This window comes from Pyxicephalus adspersus, chromosome 8 (genome assembly GCF_032062135.1).
Source record: "Pyxicephalus adspersus chromosome 8, UCB_Pads_2.0, whole genome shotgun sequence".
Taxonomy (NCBI): domain Eukaryota; kingdom Metazoa; phylum Chordata; class Amphibia; order Anura; family Pyxicephalidae; genus Pyxicephalus; species Pyxicephalus adspersus.
This window is the reverse complement of record NC_092865.1, coordinates 10,443,192-10,460,387: the sequence shown is the minus strand read 5'-3', so window position 1 is coordinate 10,460,387 and position 17,196 is coordinate 10,443,192. Positions and strand designations below refer to the sequence as shown.

Below are 17,196 nucleotides of genomic sequence, written 5' to 3'. Positions count from 1 at the left end.
AAAACCAATGGAAGGAAAATGTGGCCTACATCAAAATGTAGATGTTTGCCTGGAGTTTAGCTCTAAAGCGGCTAAACACCAGGAAATGTAGATATGGAGAGTTGCTGCTCCTTGTTTAGAAAAAGTGGGTGCAGGAGACATGGACAGTGAACAAAAAAGCAAAATGTGTGTAACACCTTGTAACGTAAGCAAAAGAACGAAACTGCCCCATGTGCTGTGTGAAGCATCCTAGGTAGTACCCTCCATGTCTGGTAACCAGCTTTATGTATTTATGGGTGACATGTCCTATAGGTGAGTACGTCTATGACCACCATTGTGAAGATTTTCCCTCACTTCCTGCCTTGTTATGCCCATACAAAATAGAAGGTGAGGCAATAGAAAATCAGAGACAAAGCTGAAGTTCTAACCATTCCTTACTCTACAAAGAGTGTTGATTTTTGTCTCCTTACTACCTAGGACCTATTTTTACCCCTTGCCCTTGCTTCTATAAGTCATGGCCATTGGATCTATTATTGCATTGGACCGTCTTAAAGCCATCAGCCTAGTCTTAAGAGGACCCAACCAATGTGCCAATGTCACCAAAGCAGTGAAGCAGAAAATAGAAGACTCAGGACTCACATGATCATGGAATAATTTACTGCTATCATTTGAAATATAGTTATATAAATATAATTAGTTAGTAGTGGGTGTTGAAGGAAGGGGGTGCTCCTGGATTTCAGCTTTACAGCAAGCAGGCCTTCCTGGGATGAAAAAGTATAGAGTAATAGAAGACCTTAAAGTGTACCTGAACTCAGCATTTCTTTGGAAGCCATTCTAATGCTTGACTAGGTACTTATGTTTACATTATATCTCTAAAGACCAATTCCAGAAATATTTACACTTCCTGCTTGAAGACTTGATGACCCTTTGCACACAGAAAACAGGAAGTGTGACTTAGAGATAAAGTAAAAGTATTTGTTTGTTCACTTCTGAAACTCTGTGATGGGGGTGGACATAAGGAGGTGCAAAATGTGCAGGTGTACAAGAATCCCAGACCCTCCTCAGTCAACAGGGGCTCCAACATCCAGGGCTTGACCTGCAGCATTAATTGCAGTGCTAAGGGGGGCGTCCATGCCTTTAAGGTCCCCTTCACAGGACTTTCTGGAGGATCCCTTGCACAGCGGTGCTGACAGAGGGGATCAGGCAATGCAACTGAGCATGGAAACACACCGTGCTGTGCTGCTATATGAAAATTGACTGCAGCCACAAGTAGGAAGGCTCTCCATATCCCCCAATGGTAATGATATACAAAGCCATTTGAGACCCATGACCAAACCCCAAGCCACATAAAGAAACCCAGAACAGTATTTTCTTTATGCAAGTATCTCTGCCCTTCTATTATTGGTTTTATTATTATTATTATTATTATTATTATTATTAATAAACAGGATTTATATAGTGCAATGTACTGCTGTACATTAAATAGGGGTTGCAAATGACAGACAGATGCAGACAGTGATGCAGGAGAAGGAGAGGACCCTGCCCCAAAGAGCTTACAATCTAGGAGATGATATTTAAACATCTAAATGAGGAGTTTTGTCATCATCTGAGTACAGGAACCTTCTGGTCTTCTCCTGGGCTCTCCTACAGCACAGTCCAGCCCAAGAAACATTTACCAATGGGAAACCCCTTTAAACCGAAGTCGATAACAAGTTCAATCTTTTAAAATTCCAATCTTCTTTCTTTCCAGAGTTTGAATTCTTCTCAATAAATGGATTAAACATAATTTAATTTTACGACAGTAAAACAAGTTGCTGCTTCTATGAAGCATACTGAAGAATACTCCCATTGAATCTTTAATAAATTCTGCGCTCTATTTATTGGCTTGCCAAGAAGAATTGTTTAAATAATGATAAGCCACAATCTGCATCAGCACTAATGGAAATAATATCTCACTGACATAATTACAGCCTAATTAACCGTGACATTCCACAAATCAGTTTTTGCATTTTGCCCTGTTCTTGTAAATTTTGTACAGGGAACAGAAATACGAGTGATAAATAATCAATTTGCAGCATTATAAAGTCTCACTTCTATTCAAGGTTTATTTTTCATTTTTCTCCCTATGTAAAGGGTTGTAAAAATGATCTTTAAGACCTAATAGGGGCTTCTGTCACATACTGGGCAAGATGAGAGTGTTGTAGAGAAGAATGAAACAATGTTGAATCTGATCACTTTCTAAAGTGAACTTGTAATTAATGGGGAAAAGTTAAAGTCCAACTTCAACCCACCTTTCAGACTTATACAGGCTCCTCTCTTGTAAGTCCTGTAATTACTTTCTTTATTGCACACTGTGCACGTCTCAGGGCATTAGATTTTGCAGCAAGTCAGCCAGAACCCACCGCATTTCTTGGAGGACATCAAACATCATCTATCTATTCTTTCAGCAATTTGACCATCCTTGGTCCATCACTTTATCACTGGATAATATATCTCTCAATAATAGAGGCTCAGCATCACATATGGACACTGCCTAGGGCTGTGTGAAAACACATACAGTCTGCCTGCTACCCTACAATAGTGCCTGCTACCCTACAATGACACCCACCCAACAAGGAGTTTTGGTGTTTGCAAAACTCAGCCATTGCACTGCTCGCAAGACTCTAGGGAGGTATAGAGGGGCAAAGTGTTGTAATGTTTTCATAAGGATATGTACAGTATCATGCCAGCACCTACCACCAGTCATGAGCTACCTGCATAAACCTAACATTAATGTCAATAGGTTTAAAAAAGGGAATTCAATGAAAACAGAAGTTTTAATTTATAATTTCATTATAATTATTATATATTTAATATATCATTAAAATTAATTAGCATGTTGTTGAGGGGATAAGGAGTACAAGGAAAGGCAAAATGTAAGGCGAATATGCCTCAGCTTTACTTTTTAACAGTCGACCAAACAATAAAATATAAATTTGAATAAATGAGAATGAAAATGTAGGAAAAAGACAAAATATAACAGTTGGAAAGGTAAAAACTATAGGATTACTGACAAAATAATTGGGACAGCTGCACTACAAGGACTGTATTTAAAGCTGATCTACAGGCTTGAACCCCCTCCAACCGTTTACGCATTAGTGGTTATTAATCAATGGGACCAGATGCCGTGGATATATCTGCAGTGCTGGATTAGTGGTCCCCAGACCTGGAAATGGTGATAACCAAGGACCTGGATGGCACAAATATGCTTCACAAAGAAAGTTGGGAGTGGTTGCTTCATGTGTTTCATGGCAGCAATTGAGTCTTCACTAGGGAATGTTTAAGAGAATGTCAGATTCCCTGCTTTATAAATAGAGCCCTTAAAGAATATGTAAACCAGAAATATAAAAACTCATATTTTTTTTTATCATTCTTTATCAAGTAAAAAGTTACAGTGGTACCTCGGTATAAGTCCACTTTGGAATAAGTCCAACTTGGTATAAGTCCTGTTTGGACACGAAAAATCTTGCTTGGTATACAACCTTTGTGCTAGAACTTGTATGGGTCAAAATGAGTCCTAACACCACGCGCTACCCTTATTTACCTCTCTCGAGACAAAGCCACGACTGCCCACGAATGTCAGTATGCCAGTTGCTACCATTCAGTGAACAACCCGCGCTATAACTCTCTGTGAATTACAGAACATCTCCTCTTCCTCCCTTCTCAGCACCATCCTAGTAGGCACTCAGTTCTTCTCAGCAAGGTAAAGGGAGGTTAAATTTTCATTTATTTCATTTAATTGCTTTTGTATTTATGTATTTTAGTATTAGGCAGTGTTTAAATTATTTTATACAGTCCCATCAATGTATAATATGCCAATAACAATAGGATTTTTTCTTCATGGGAACGGATTAATCATTTTCCCTTTATTTATTATGGGAAAAATTTGTTTGGTATAAGTCCAAGGATCTGGAACGGATTCAACACAATCCTCTGTGGTCACCATCAGTAAATCAGCCATGAAAATTAGCAATGGGGTCACTGGTGGAGTGCATGCATATAGACTAGAACTGGGTGCAAAAAGGTGCAGTAGATTAGTAGCACTGAGAAGTAGTAAAATAAATAATTAAGGACAAAACGTGTATTTTATGATGCACAGGGATTTATTAAACTAAATGTTATTCACTTAGGGCCCCTCCACCACCATAGTACAAAACCAAGCTGCTGGTCACCCCTGCAGACTGCTGATGTGTGCCCAGGAGCAGCAAACCACACCGCACATAACCATATTTAAATTGCTGTGGCCCACTTCCAAAAGCAATCATGTAGCCAAAAATGACTGGTTGCTTTCAGGAACTATACAGTATGTTCCTCCACAAAATGATTCCCAACTGCTTCCATTTACTTGCAGGCGGCAGATTGCTGTGGCTCACTTCAGGTCTAAAATGGCTTTTAGAATTTATATTACAAAAAAATCATAGACACAGTCCCCAGCAGTATATAGCTAATGAAAAAAATAAAAAAAACTATTGCTTTATTACAAAACTGGCAGTGTGTCAGGGATAAGACTGAACTTGAGCTATTGAGCTCCGTCAACAGCAGGATTTTTTTTTAGCAATGCAGACAACAAGAACATAAAAACATGAAAAAAGCCAAAAGCTGCTGGCTGCATTAAAAAAAATGGAGATGCAATATTTTTTATTTTTACATTAAAATTTATTTCAGTTCTGACCCAAAAAAAATAAACAAGAAAACACATGCATCTTCTCTTCAATGAGCATTCATATTAAAAAAAAAAGAAAAATCCCAAAAGACAGCCATGAAATCCACAACTTACATTTAAAATTATGGAAAAAAATGAAAAACTTCAGTCTTTGCTTCATTTCAGACACGGAGTGAGGCAGCAGAATCTGCCGTCTTGTTTGGGTCCTCTGGAATTCGCCGTGTCAAGGATGGTACATACACTGCGTATTAACCTCTCTATTACTCGACAACCTTGGCAAGAAGAGTGGAATTGTTTCCTAAATCCCCCAGCCAATTAATCTGCTTTCTGCGTGCCTGTGATATACTGCACAACATTACAATCTACATGCACCTGTCTCAGGGGATTGGAAGCCTACAGCATGAGCAGATGCAGCTAAAAGAGGAAAGCTGGGATACTAGAAGAGAGGAATCTAGAACAAAACTGTGGTTTAAAGAAACAAAGTCACCTCAATAAAAAGAAAGCTCATTCTGTACTGCAGATCTGTAGATTATATTGATATATATATATATGTGGGATTAGCATCGAAAGCATCGGTAGTCCAGACTCCAATTCATATTTCAGGATGTTCTTCCCACTCTAATTGATTCCAAAACACACACAGAAAATAAATATCCAGGATCTGATTATGATCTGAGACAATAAAACTAATTTCAGCCTCCTGACTCTTTCTCCGACACTCTCTTCGGAGGTATTGGTCCGGACCCAAACCTTGGGAGATATCCTTGGTTGTCCCAGCATACAGGCTACACAGTTATGTGGCCTCAAGTTCCAACTCCTTCTAGGCTCAAATACACACTCCTATTTATTAACATAGGCCTGGTGCTTCCTACTCTAAATTTCTGGCCTGGGAGAGGGTAGGAGTGTCTGGCCCACCTATTCCTTCCAAGACGCTCCGAGGCTGCTTCCCAAATAAAGAGCTTCAAATCTACAGCAGCTTACTTACTTGCAGCTTTACTGGACCCTTTAATCACTTTCCGGGGTGAAAATGCTGTAAAATACACTCTGAATTTGGCCTCACACTTTTTACAACATACGTTACTTTTTTAGAAAACTCAATCTCAATTTCAATGAAATTGAAAACAGATAAAAAAGGTGGACTGTGGTTCACCAAAACCTTAAAGTAGATATACAACTGGCTATGGTTTTTTGGATTTCAATCAATCATTGCTTAATGGGACCGCTGCTTAACATAAGACAATGATTCCTAAATTGCGCAAAATGACCACTGCTGGTAATCACCATACAGTATGTGGGACCTTGCAGGTCTCTGGGTTCTTGGGCAGAAATGACTTGTAGGAGATTATAATGGGTGCTCCAGTTTCCTCCCACTATCTAAAAAACATGCAGTTTGGTTAACTGGCTTCCCCCCAAAAATTGACCTTGGACTGTGTTATGTGTAATGACTAAGGTAGGGACATTAGATTGTGAGCCCCTTTGAGGGACAGCTAGTCATATGACTATGGACTTTGTACAGCGCTGCATATTATGTTGACGTTATATAAATACTGTGTAGATGATAACACAGAAAGGTAAAAATAAATGATATGTTAAGACAAACATCTGTCCCAAGTTGTATTTAATAAAAAAAAATAAACCTGTTTCAACTTACAAATTCAACTAAAGAATATCTTTCATACACCTGCCTCCATGCTAGTGTCAAAGGGAGCATGGATAAACTCTAAAGGGTAAAAAGCTTCATCATATTGCCTACATAAGCTTGTATTGCCATACCAAAGATAATGATGCCAGGAAAGAACGAGAGGCCTGTGGGAGAGTAGCATATGGTGACCCTCAGAACCTGATGCTTCCCTAAGGGTTGAGCAGCCATGTGGAGCAGATGGATGAGTATAAACAAGTCTTATCAGGATTTTGCAGATTTGTCGAGCAGCTTATGCTGGAGTAGGAAGTCTATAACTTCTGCTGATGCCCTGTATGCTTCTGGGTGCCAAGCTTAGAACACCATGCTCGTATTACGTTCCATGGCCATGATGGCAACACCATTAGCAATGCTTAAGATTGGGCATGTAAAACTGGTGTTTTTTGGACCTCCTGGGGCCCTCCTACTCTATCCTTGTGGCCCTCAGCACACTTAGGTGGTTGAATGGTTCATAAGATGTTATATGGGTCCTTTCTCAGAGATAAATATTGTAGCTTACACTTATTACTGTATTACTAATGTTAAAATAAATGAATAAAGTCCATTTTCCTAGCATAAAAGGTGCTATGGATTTTTTTAGGGAACTAAGGATGCGTGGTCCTTTGTAGACCTAAAGTGGCCCCTTGTATTTGTACTCCATTGTATCTCCATTTGACATGTCGGCTGAACAGCATCTGATCTTTGAAGCACTGGCCAGGGGAAAGACCTACACCTACACTGATTGGTGGGCATGTTCAGGATAAGCCTACCACCACAACAAAACTTCCAACATCTAACCGGTTTTGAAGGACCTCCTAACCCTCTCAAGAAGAAGCAATTTGTACATGGAACAATCTATTTTTGGGGAACCTCACATGCAATAATAAATATTTATATATATTAAAATATAATGCAAAAAAATAAATATTTATATAACACAATATAATAACATTTTTCAAAACTGGCCAAGATCTGGACACTGAAGTCTAAGATCACCATAATATGTAAAATACAATAACAAATATTTTATAATGAAAAGTATATGGCAAACAAATTGAATAATTTGGCTTTACCTAAACACTAATTGAAGCTCAGCTTGCTCGACTTCCTTAAGCTGAAGGTCATCTTGCAGCCTTTCCACAATAACCGTGTAGGACTCACTTACTTTTTTCTTCCACTCATCTATAACAAGAAAAAAAAAAAGATTAATGATGTGATAAGAGAAAATGATAGCCATAATAACTTGCTGTTGCTTTGCCATATTTTTTAGTACACAGAGTGGAAACTTTTAGCTTTGTGTCAGTGGAAATAGCACATGCTACGGCGGATCTTAAAGGAATTGTAGCCAATGTGTTTTTTTCACTCAGGTATTTTGTGATGCTTGTAATTTGGCCTGAACATTGCACAGTAAACGAAATGGAAGCAAAAGTGAAAAGGAGTCAAAGTAATAATCCAAACAGATTCATTGAAAGAAATCTCAAGGGTAGAATGAAACAGACCAAGGAGCAACAATAGTATTGTAGCGGCAGGGAAGGAGATGGTAGACATTACTATATCCTCAAGTCTAGCTGGAGGCAGCTCTGACCCCACAATGCTTGACCACAATCCCAATGGAAACGTTATCATGTGGTTATTACCTAGAAAACACTTCCAGGAACTCATGCATTTTATATTGTATGACGCATTTAGGCTGGGGAACAATAATATATTTAAAGGTAAAAGGGACAACAGCAATGGTAGAAAAAGCTTAAAGCGGAAGTAAACTCATTACATTATAAAGTCACCAGGAGGTTGTTAGGAGGCAAATATCTGGCTGGAGATCCCATGCTGTAGGCCAATGCAGGGCAATGCACTCTGTTTATTCTCTTTAGCGTCGCTTGCAGCAGCAGGGATGATCACGCAAATTGCTGTCAGTCCTCTGCAGCCTGCGGCATCCCCAGTTTCCCTTTGGCTGTGAATGGTCTCTCGGCATCCCCAGCTTTGAGACTGTATGCAGCTGAAGGGGCATTAGAGTTGTGCTGAGACTAATGAGCAGAGTAGTTCCTCATCTCAACCTAGCGCTGCCATTGGCTGCTGTGGCTTCATAGCCACTCTGCTCACAGTGATCTGTGCCCGTTATAGCTTTTAGCTGGGCTGATCTGTGCTGGAGTGTATTTTTTGTAATTTACTGTTGCTGACCATTGCTTATTCCTGACCTATTGATTGTACGCTGCCTAGACCGACCTTTTGCCTGTGGCCCTGACTCTGCTTGTGCTACACCGTCTGTACCTTGCCAGGTGGACTGATTGCCCATTTATGATCTTGGCTTTATATTGTGGATCTGCTTTAGTAGAACTTTGTACTTCCTAATCTGTGGGCTCCTGGTCCTCTGCCAGCCCTTCCCCAGACACCATCCCCTGTGCACCAAGACCCAGAAGCAACCGTGGGCTGGGAGACGCAACCAGTCTTCTGAGGCATAGCAGGGGTTTGCCATAGGTGAAGGCTTTGGCGTTAGATTGGGGGACTGGTGTCTAGTGAGTACTGGTGCTGGACCAGGGCCTTACAGAGATAGAGGTTTGTGGCAGGAGGAACAAGCAAAGTCTCTTCTTGAAAAAGCTTTGCACAAGCTCATGGTGACGTTTTGTTCTGTACATATGCACCTGAGAGTAGGATGCTGGGATACACAACACATCCAGGTTTTCCCTACATCTAGCAAGAACAAATTAACTTGGGTTGTGTGCAAGTAACGTCATCCTGGACTAGCCAATCAAAATGGCCAAAGACCGATCTTGATTAGTTGAAGATGGCAGTGCCCGTGCCGAAGCAGAGACCATTGAGTGCAATTAAAAAAAACTGTGATCAGGCAGGTAGGGATATTTTATTGCAGAATAGACATTGACTGTGCTTTCTGCCGGGTCGCAATTTTTTAAAATTTTGATGTTTGTTCTGGTTTAATAACTTCATCAGTAGGTTGATGGGGAAAAATAAAATCCAGAGAAGGCAAAATAAAAATTTCAGCTTAACATCCTTGTTAAAATTATATCAATGGACAACACATCAATTCATCCTTTGAAACCCTATTTAACAGTGCAAAAAGCAATGGGGGGGGCAAAGCAGTAACCAATAGCAAAATCGGAATTAAAAGTTATGAGGGGTAGACATATGGAGGTACAAAGTATGCCGCTGCACAAGGGCCCCAGACCCTCCGTAGGCAACAGGGACCTCCACCGGGGCCCCAAGTCAGTTGGGCAGGGCAGCCCCAAGTCGGTTCTGCACAGGGGCCCGTTGCTGGCTATGTACGCCAGGCTATGTACGCTATGTGACTATTATTAGAAAAAAAATGTCACAATGTATATGGAAAATATAATCCATAGCCTTACCTGTACATGTCTGGGTTGGCCTGGACTTGTAGTTCCCCATGTGTTTTCTGTATCCCTTCCGTCCAGCCGGAAAACTGGTAACAATAATCCTACTGCTAGAACAACGTCCCAACTGCTGGAAGAGCTGTGATAGCCCCCAGGCTAAAAATAAACCTTGCTGTCAATGGAATGTCACACAACAATGACACGGAACGCACAGGCAAGACTCAACGCTGGCGGTAATCACTTTAGAGACTTCAGATCACTCAATTGCTTGTTATTAAATTCTTAACATGAATTGTTTTGTGCTTTTGTTGGATTGTTTTTGCTATATCACATCTTCATATGCTTGCTTACAAATTCCAGGGGCTGGAACAACTTTATTGTACTGCAAATGCTGCTCCAAACTAAAGACCACTTAGCATCAGGTGTATTTTTTCATCTTAAGTGCATAGAGTGTTCAGAATAATAGCAGTGTGTTTAAAAAGTGAATAAAACAGAAAATCCTTATAATAGCTTTAATTTCTATACATGCAAAGTATTTTGGAACACTGCACATTCTATTCTAAATCAAAATATGAAGAAATATTTATCAAATTTGTGTTATTCCTTTACAGAAAGCGAAGAAAATAGAATATTAGGCTGTTTAAAAACATAATAGTGTCTGCATTCTTCTTTACAAACTCAAACATTCCCTGTATAAACTGTAAAATCAAGATTTTGCCTTTCTTTCAATCACTGAAGTACTATTTAGTGGTATAACAACTGTTTCTGAGAACTGCTGCGCATCTGTGTTGCATGGAGTTGACAAAGTTCTGGCACCCGTGAAAAGGTATTTCAGCCTAGGAAGATTTTACTACACTCCACAGTTCATCTGCATTTCTTAGTTTTGCCTCAGAAACAGCATTTAACAATATGTTTATCAGGGGAAACGCGTCAGTTCTTACCCTTAAAAGACGTCTGCAACCCCACGCTGAGACACTGTAAATTAATTTCAATGTATGGAAAATGTCTTTTAATGATGGTATTTATATAAACTTTTAAAAAATTAAAGGCGAGGATGGAGCCTACACTCTAAACTCATTATAGGAGTTTCATGCATAGTGCCAAACAGTGGCCTTTATGTATGTGCTATGTAATGTTTCATATTAACTAACTATACAGTCTTTTGAAGTGCATTATTATGTTTTTTAAAGTGAAAATTTTTCTTTTTTCCAACAAAACCCCTTTGTACTCTTATATTAGATAAAGGTCCGGGGATTGGTTTGGCCACTGTATAACATCAATTGTGTTGGTCTGGAACCAAGATGTTGCTTATTTACTGGTGTGTTTGGAGGCATTGTCTTGTTGAAGCTCCAATTTCAAGGCCATTTCCTCTTTGTTATAGGGCAACATGGCCTCTTCAAGTATTTTGATGTGTTGAAACTGATCCATGATTCCTGGTATGTTATAAATAGGCCCAACACCACAGTATGATAAACATCTCCATAGCATGATGTTTGTGCCACCATGCTTCACTGTCTTCACAGTTTAGTGTGGCTTGAATTCAGTGTTTTGGGGGTTATCTGACAAACTGCCTGATACCCAAAGAGAATAATCTTCTTTTCATCAGTACACAAAATGTTCTGTTTCTCTTTAGACCAACCAATGAGTACTTGTAACCTCTGTAGCAGTGTTTTTTTCAATATTGGCAATTTGCGAGGGCTTTTTGCCTAATGCTTGGCATCACAAAGGCATCTGTTAATTGTAAAAGTACTCGCAGGTCACTTTGGAAGTTCTTTGATCTTCTTGGAGCTGACCATTGGCTGATTCTTTGCCATTTTGGCTATGCTTCTATCCATTTGAAAAGTTTTCAGTTTTCTTCAAAGTCTCTCCCAAGTTTTCCCCATCACATCACCCGATCCCGCACCTGCGCAGTGCTGGATTGGGTGACAGAGCAAGAAGACCAGAAGAGAGGGCAGAAGATGGCAGTGCCCAGCGCTTCCTCTGTGCCGGCAAGAACAGGAATACCAGGACGACACAGGACTGGATCGTAAGAAGGACCAGTGCCATCGAGAGATCTGCTGGATTAAAGGTATCTTTCACGATCCTTTCCAACGACAAGGGAGTGCACGATGCATGAACGGTGCTGTACATACAGCACCGTTCATGCTCTATGGAGAGGGGAGGGGGAGAGCGACGGAGCGGCACCCTGCTGCGCGCTCTCCCCTTCACTTTCATTACGATCGGCTGTCGTCCATCGTCCGTGGATCCGGCAGGTCGGTCGTCCGGACGATGGACGACACCGACTGTACACACGGGCAGATTTTCGCCCGATAATTGGCCGATGCCGATTATCGGGCGATAAAAATCTGACGTGTGTACGTAGCTTAACCTTGCTCAAGGATGGCATTCCTGGCTGTGTTCACAAATGTCTGAGAAAAATATACCTATGCTGCAGCCTTTCATCTTGAAACTTGCTGCAAAGATACAATGAGCCTGATTTATTAAAGCTCTCCAAGGTTGCAGGGGATACACCTTAATCAATTAAGCTGGGTGATCCAGCAAACCTAGAATGGATTTCTTCAAAGCCATTTGCTAGCAAATGTTTTGAATTCTGGACCAGATCCATTCCAAGTTTGCTGGATCACCCTGTTTCACCGATGAAAGTGTATCATCTCCAGACTCAATGTTCCAGTCTGATCATTGTGGGAAAGGAGACTGATAAAAAGCTTCCTTCTACTTGCAACATATTTATAATGACAGCTTAAAGCTGAACTTTCATAAAAAAAAAAAAATTTCACTTGCCAATGGCAAGCTCTCAATCTGCCTACGAACTGAGCCTTCTCGGCTTCCCTCTTCTCACCAGTGCTCAACGTGTTGTCCAACACCACCGTCTTCTTTCTTCTGGGTTCTTCACACATCATTCATTCTTGCACTCCATGAGCTTGAGATCATGTGACACTTCTTTAAAATGTACTTTAAAATTCTTTAAAAAAAAGGGATAATCTTTAGCCTCTTGGGATATGTGACGTAAGTATCTCAGGAGGCTGAGGGATTCCCTTTCAGACTTTACTGTCGCGGCAGTAAGGATGGAAACAAAGGGGCCCTACCAAAGCATATAAAAAACTTATCTTTGCATTATATAAAAGGATCTTCTATAGCTGCAGAACACACCATAAGAACACAATTATGGATCTATAACTGAAGTGTAAGGGTAACATCATGATTAGTGGAATACGTCTGATGCTAATTCTCAGAACCCGGCTCAGAATCCACACAACCCTACCAACATGCAGGACGCATAGGAACGATGGAGGAGGGTTTTACACTCTGTATCTTATAAGATGCCCTGCCATTTACCTCTCAGCAAAAATTATACCAAACTCTAAAGGTAAAACAGAACCCCCCTTTAATAAAAATAAAAATGAGACTCTGAACAGAACTGGCAAGATGAAATTTACTTCGGCAATAAATACCAGAAGGATGTCAGCGTAGATGACGAGGAATGCAGCTTTTCATCAGCCGTGGCAATTAATCTATATATCATTCAGTGTAATAACTGACCTACTTTGCATGCACTTAATGACAAGATGAAGTGATATACGCGGGGACGGACGGGCGTTTTTCAGTCATAGGATCGCAGTGCCAATTTCCCTGAGTACAGTAGATCAAACAGCTGGAAGTTTTTGTATCATTGAAAGATTCATAATATTTATTTGCTTGTCGGATTTAGAAACGATGAACGCGATGAATGCGTCTCCATCCCAATCGAAGATATTTTAGTGTCTCTCCCATGTTATATTTACATATGCTTAGATGACTCACATTCATCATATTCCTTGACTCGCTCAAAACATTCATTTATTATATTCACTCTGATGGTGCCAATAAATTTCCTTTTACAATTGTAGAGTCAATTGCTGGGTTTCTTGTGATTGAACAACCACCATTGTTAGCTATTCCCAGTTGCCCCCTTTCAATACTGTGCGGTTTACCCCAAGGTTGTTGTGTTAACCGCACAGTATTGTTAATTTTTGTGGTTCCATGTTTTCAGGAAGTTGATGGATAAAAAATCTGCACCATCTCCTGCAGCAGCATCTGCAACCACATTCAACTGTTTTCCAACTGCTGTGATCCGCTGTTAAAGGCGGTTGCAATGAAGTAAATAAAAGCAGATGGATGTTTTATTTGATTTAGCAACTATGCCACAATCCCACGCATAGTGGTTCCCAATCAATCCCAATAATTTAATTGGGAAAATTTGAGATCTATGTCATTTTGGTTAAGGTTAGGGAGCCATGTTCTGCCAGGAGCTCAACGACAGTCCCAGTCACTCCCATTCAAGTGAATGGGTGTGGACGAGTACCATTTTTAACAGTTTCAGAAAGGGCCAAATTACTTTTTCCACATGATTCCGGTTTAGGATTTGTAAAAAAGTGATTGGCCAAAGTGCGGTTTGGTTCTCCTGGTTGCACAGTAAGAGTTTGCTATGGGTCCGAAAGCAGCACACTGTACAGTTCTACACCACAGTTTTGAAAGGGTCTCTACTCGCGCTAGACTTGAACAAACCACCAGAATTCTTCACCATTGACTTCAATGCTGTTCAGATTTGGGACATTCAGAAGTGAGACGTTTGGAACAAATGCAGCTGAATGGCCCAAGCACTGATCAAATTCTCTCAATACTACAATTAAAGAGTATCTAGCCCAGACATTTTTTTTAGAATTTTGGAAAAAACAAGGAAATACTAAACCCCTCTCCACTATATTTGCTGCCACTGAATAGATTCAACCTCTTTAGTGTCTAGATGACCATTGTTCCAGAGACAGAATGTAATGAGAATCCAAAATTGTACAGAGGCCCTCAGAAGAGGAGAAGATAACCTTCTAATAAAGGCGCCCATTTTGTGGACGTTGAAATTATTTCTTCTCTGTTTCCATTAAGTGGAAGGAAATCTTTTCAGAGGGACACAGACCTGACCTCATTTTATCCTTTTTTATCTGTCTATAGATCTAATACAAAATATTACCAGACTCCCCACGTTTTACATTTAAAGGCTTCCGAATATTGCTAGGCAAGCCTCTCAGTATTTTTTCTTTTAATGAAATGAAAGGAATTCTCATTGTATTTGCTTTGTTTTCCTAACAGCCACATTCTAATCATTTTAATCCTATAAATAATTCAGAAATCTGGGTTCTTTATTTAGATATGATTTAATTCCATAACTGATTACCATTTATTTTGCAGGTGATTAGTCAGAAAAGATTTCTAGGCTTGCATGCCGGGGATTTGTGACTTGATCGGTGATATTACTGTTAATTCAGATATTACATTTGTCTGACATTCACAGCCAGAGCAGGACGTCTAGCAGAGGGGTGGATCAATATTGATTAAAGGTATCAAAGTTTTTTCAAAGGATAATTGCAATTCTGCAGCTGTTACCAGATCATTAATAAATTCTTAATATTAAACTGCCTTTATATAGTGCCAGCATACTACGCAGCGCTGTGAGGAGGAGATGGCCCTGCCCAAAAGAGCTTATAATCTAATTATTAAATTATATCATTCCAGTACTGATTGCAAGATATGGCTTGTAAAGGTGCCCTAATGCCCGCCACTAATTTTGACATAGGAAGCATTCTATTGGATTTTCAGTTCTGTGGCCAACCCATTTCAAGGATCAACGCCCTCATCCAGAGACCAGGACCGGGTAGAGATGACACGATCCATAGTGGTACCATGTTATGCTGGTCTTTCATATAAGTTTACTGGGTACAAAGTGAAAAATCCCATTGTGGAAGATTCATTTATTTCTGAGTTCCTTTACATTTTTGTTTAAGGTTTGACCTAACTAATGGACACACCAGTTACTGAGTGTTCTAAGGTTTGATCGAAATATTGAAGGGTGACCTTTATTACTGGAATATTAAAATTTCCACCCCTCCCAACTATTCTGCATATCGTACTTACCTAAATTTGCCATCTGGGAACCTTGGTAATATTATTATAATACAGTTTTTATATAGCACCAACATATTACGCAGCGCTGTAAAAAGTCCATAGGCATGTCACTAACTGTCCCTCAAATGGGCTCACAATCTAATGTCCCTACCATTGTCATATGTCTTTATGGCAGTCTAGGGACAATTTTTTTGGGGGAAACCAACTAACCTAATTGCGTTTTTTTGGAATGTGGGAGGAAACCGAAGTACCCGGAGGAAACCCATGCAAAAACATGGTAAACCTGCAAACGTTATGCCTGGCCGAGATTCGAACCTGGGACCCAGCGCTGCAAAGGCCAGAGTGCTAACCACTGAGCCACCGTGCTGCTCGAAAGCATTTCTGGTGGTAGAGCAGGAGGGCACTAATCCTATCTTGACTGATCCCTTACAATCACCTTGCACTGGCTGTCATGGTCGTTGCATTCTCTTCTAGATCCAGAGGGGACCTCCCTACTACACTGCCAATAAGCAGTGACCATGTAAAAGAAGCAATGATGTGGACACCTGAAGAAGGACCCCACCACCTGAAAACAGAAGGAGAAAGAAAACTTGGGACCAGAATGTTAGGTGACTTTACTTTACCAACAAGTGCAAGGTAGAGCATGTGGCCTCTGCAGAATGCTGTTAGGGTACAGGCTTTTCTACTTTGGTTGTGGCTGCTTTAGCAAGAAAACAAGCTGTAAGACATAAGACACTTTTTGTTTTGATACACCATATATTAAGCTGATTTAAACAGAAGCTTCAGGTTCAGATGGCTTGTACAGAAGCTTATTTATTCTATTCGGGATCTATTCTTGTGGTAAAAAAAATGACACAAAATGATCATATACACACATTAAAAAACACAAAGAGCAGTAAATAAAATACAATAAACCTAAAAATACCCTTACAATATCCAAAATATAACAACACATCCCCTATATATAATATTAAACAAGGGGATATATTTTTATCAATCCAGTTTCGGTGAACAAAAGAGCGTCTGCTGGGAGCTCCAGAGTACCAGCTGTCTGTTGGGGCTGTTGATTAGCAATGAGCAAAAATTATAAAGTTTCATCAAAAAGCTATTTCTTTGAAGTATGGGGTCACTGGAGCACAATATCTTTGGAACATAGAAGGCATTGATGTGCATCCTCTACTGGATTCTGAGAGGACAATGCACAAAGAGACACTGCAGCCCAGCATCTCTGGAGCGCAACAGGTCAACAAAACAAAATGAGTAACAAGAGCACAAAGGGTCTCTGCAGCAAAATTATCAGGGGAGGACATGGTCTCTGGAGCACACAGAGTCACTGGAGTGTATGGTCCCTATAGCAGCATAGGTTAATGGAGCACCTGCAGCACAGTGGGTCTCTGGAGCATAAAAGGTCACAGAAGCACAAGTCTCTGGAACACACAGGGTCACTGATGTGCATCCTCTATTGGATTGTGAGAGGACAAGCCAGACAGAGTCAATGTAGTGCAGTGTCCCTGCGCACAACAGGTCAATGAAGCAAACAAAGAGTAACTGGAGCA

The 17,196-nt window shown here is 40.2% G+C and overlaps 1 protein-coding gene across 1 annotated transcript in view; it reads right to left on the bottom strand.

Annotated features, from left to right (window-relative positions):
* TNNI3K (TNNI3 interacting kinase) overlaps nucleotides 1–9,839 on the bottom strand; it is a 134,877-nt gene extending 125,038 nt beyond the window's left edge. Inside the window, exons 1-2 of the mRNA XM_072419475.1 lie at nucleotides 9,719–9,839; nucleotides 7,433–7,541 (exon numbers count right to left, since the gene is read on the bottom strand). Coding sequence (XP_072275576.1) covers nucleotides 7,433–7,541; nucleotides 9,719–9,758 — 149 coding nt within the window. The 5' untranslated portion in view covers nucleotides 9,759–9,839. The remainder of the gene's footprint in view (nucleotides 1–7,432; nucleotides 7,542–9,718) is intronic.
* Between the last annotated feature and the right edge of the window lie 7,357 nt (nucleotides 9,840–17,196).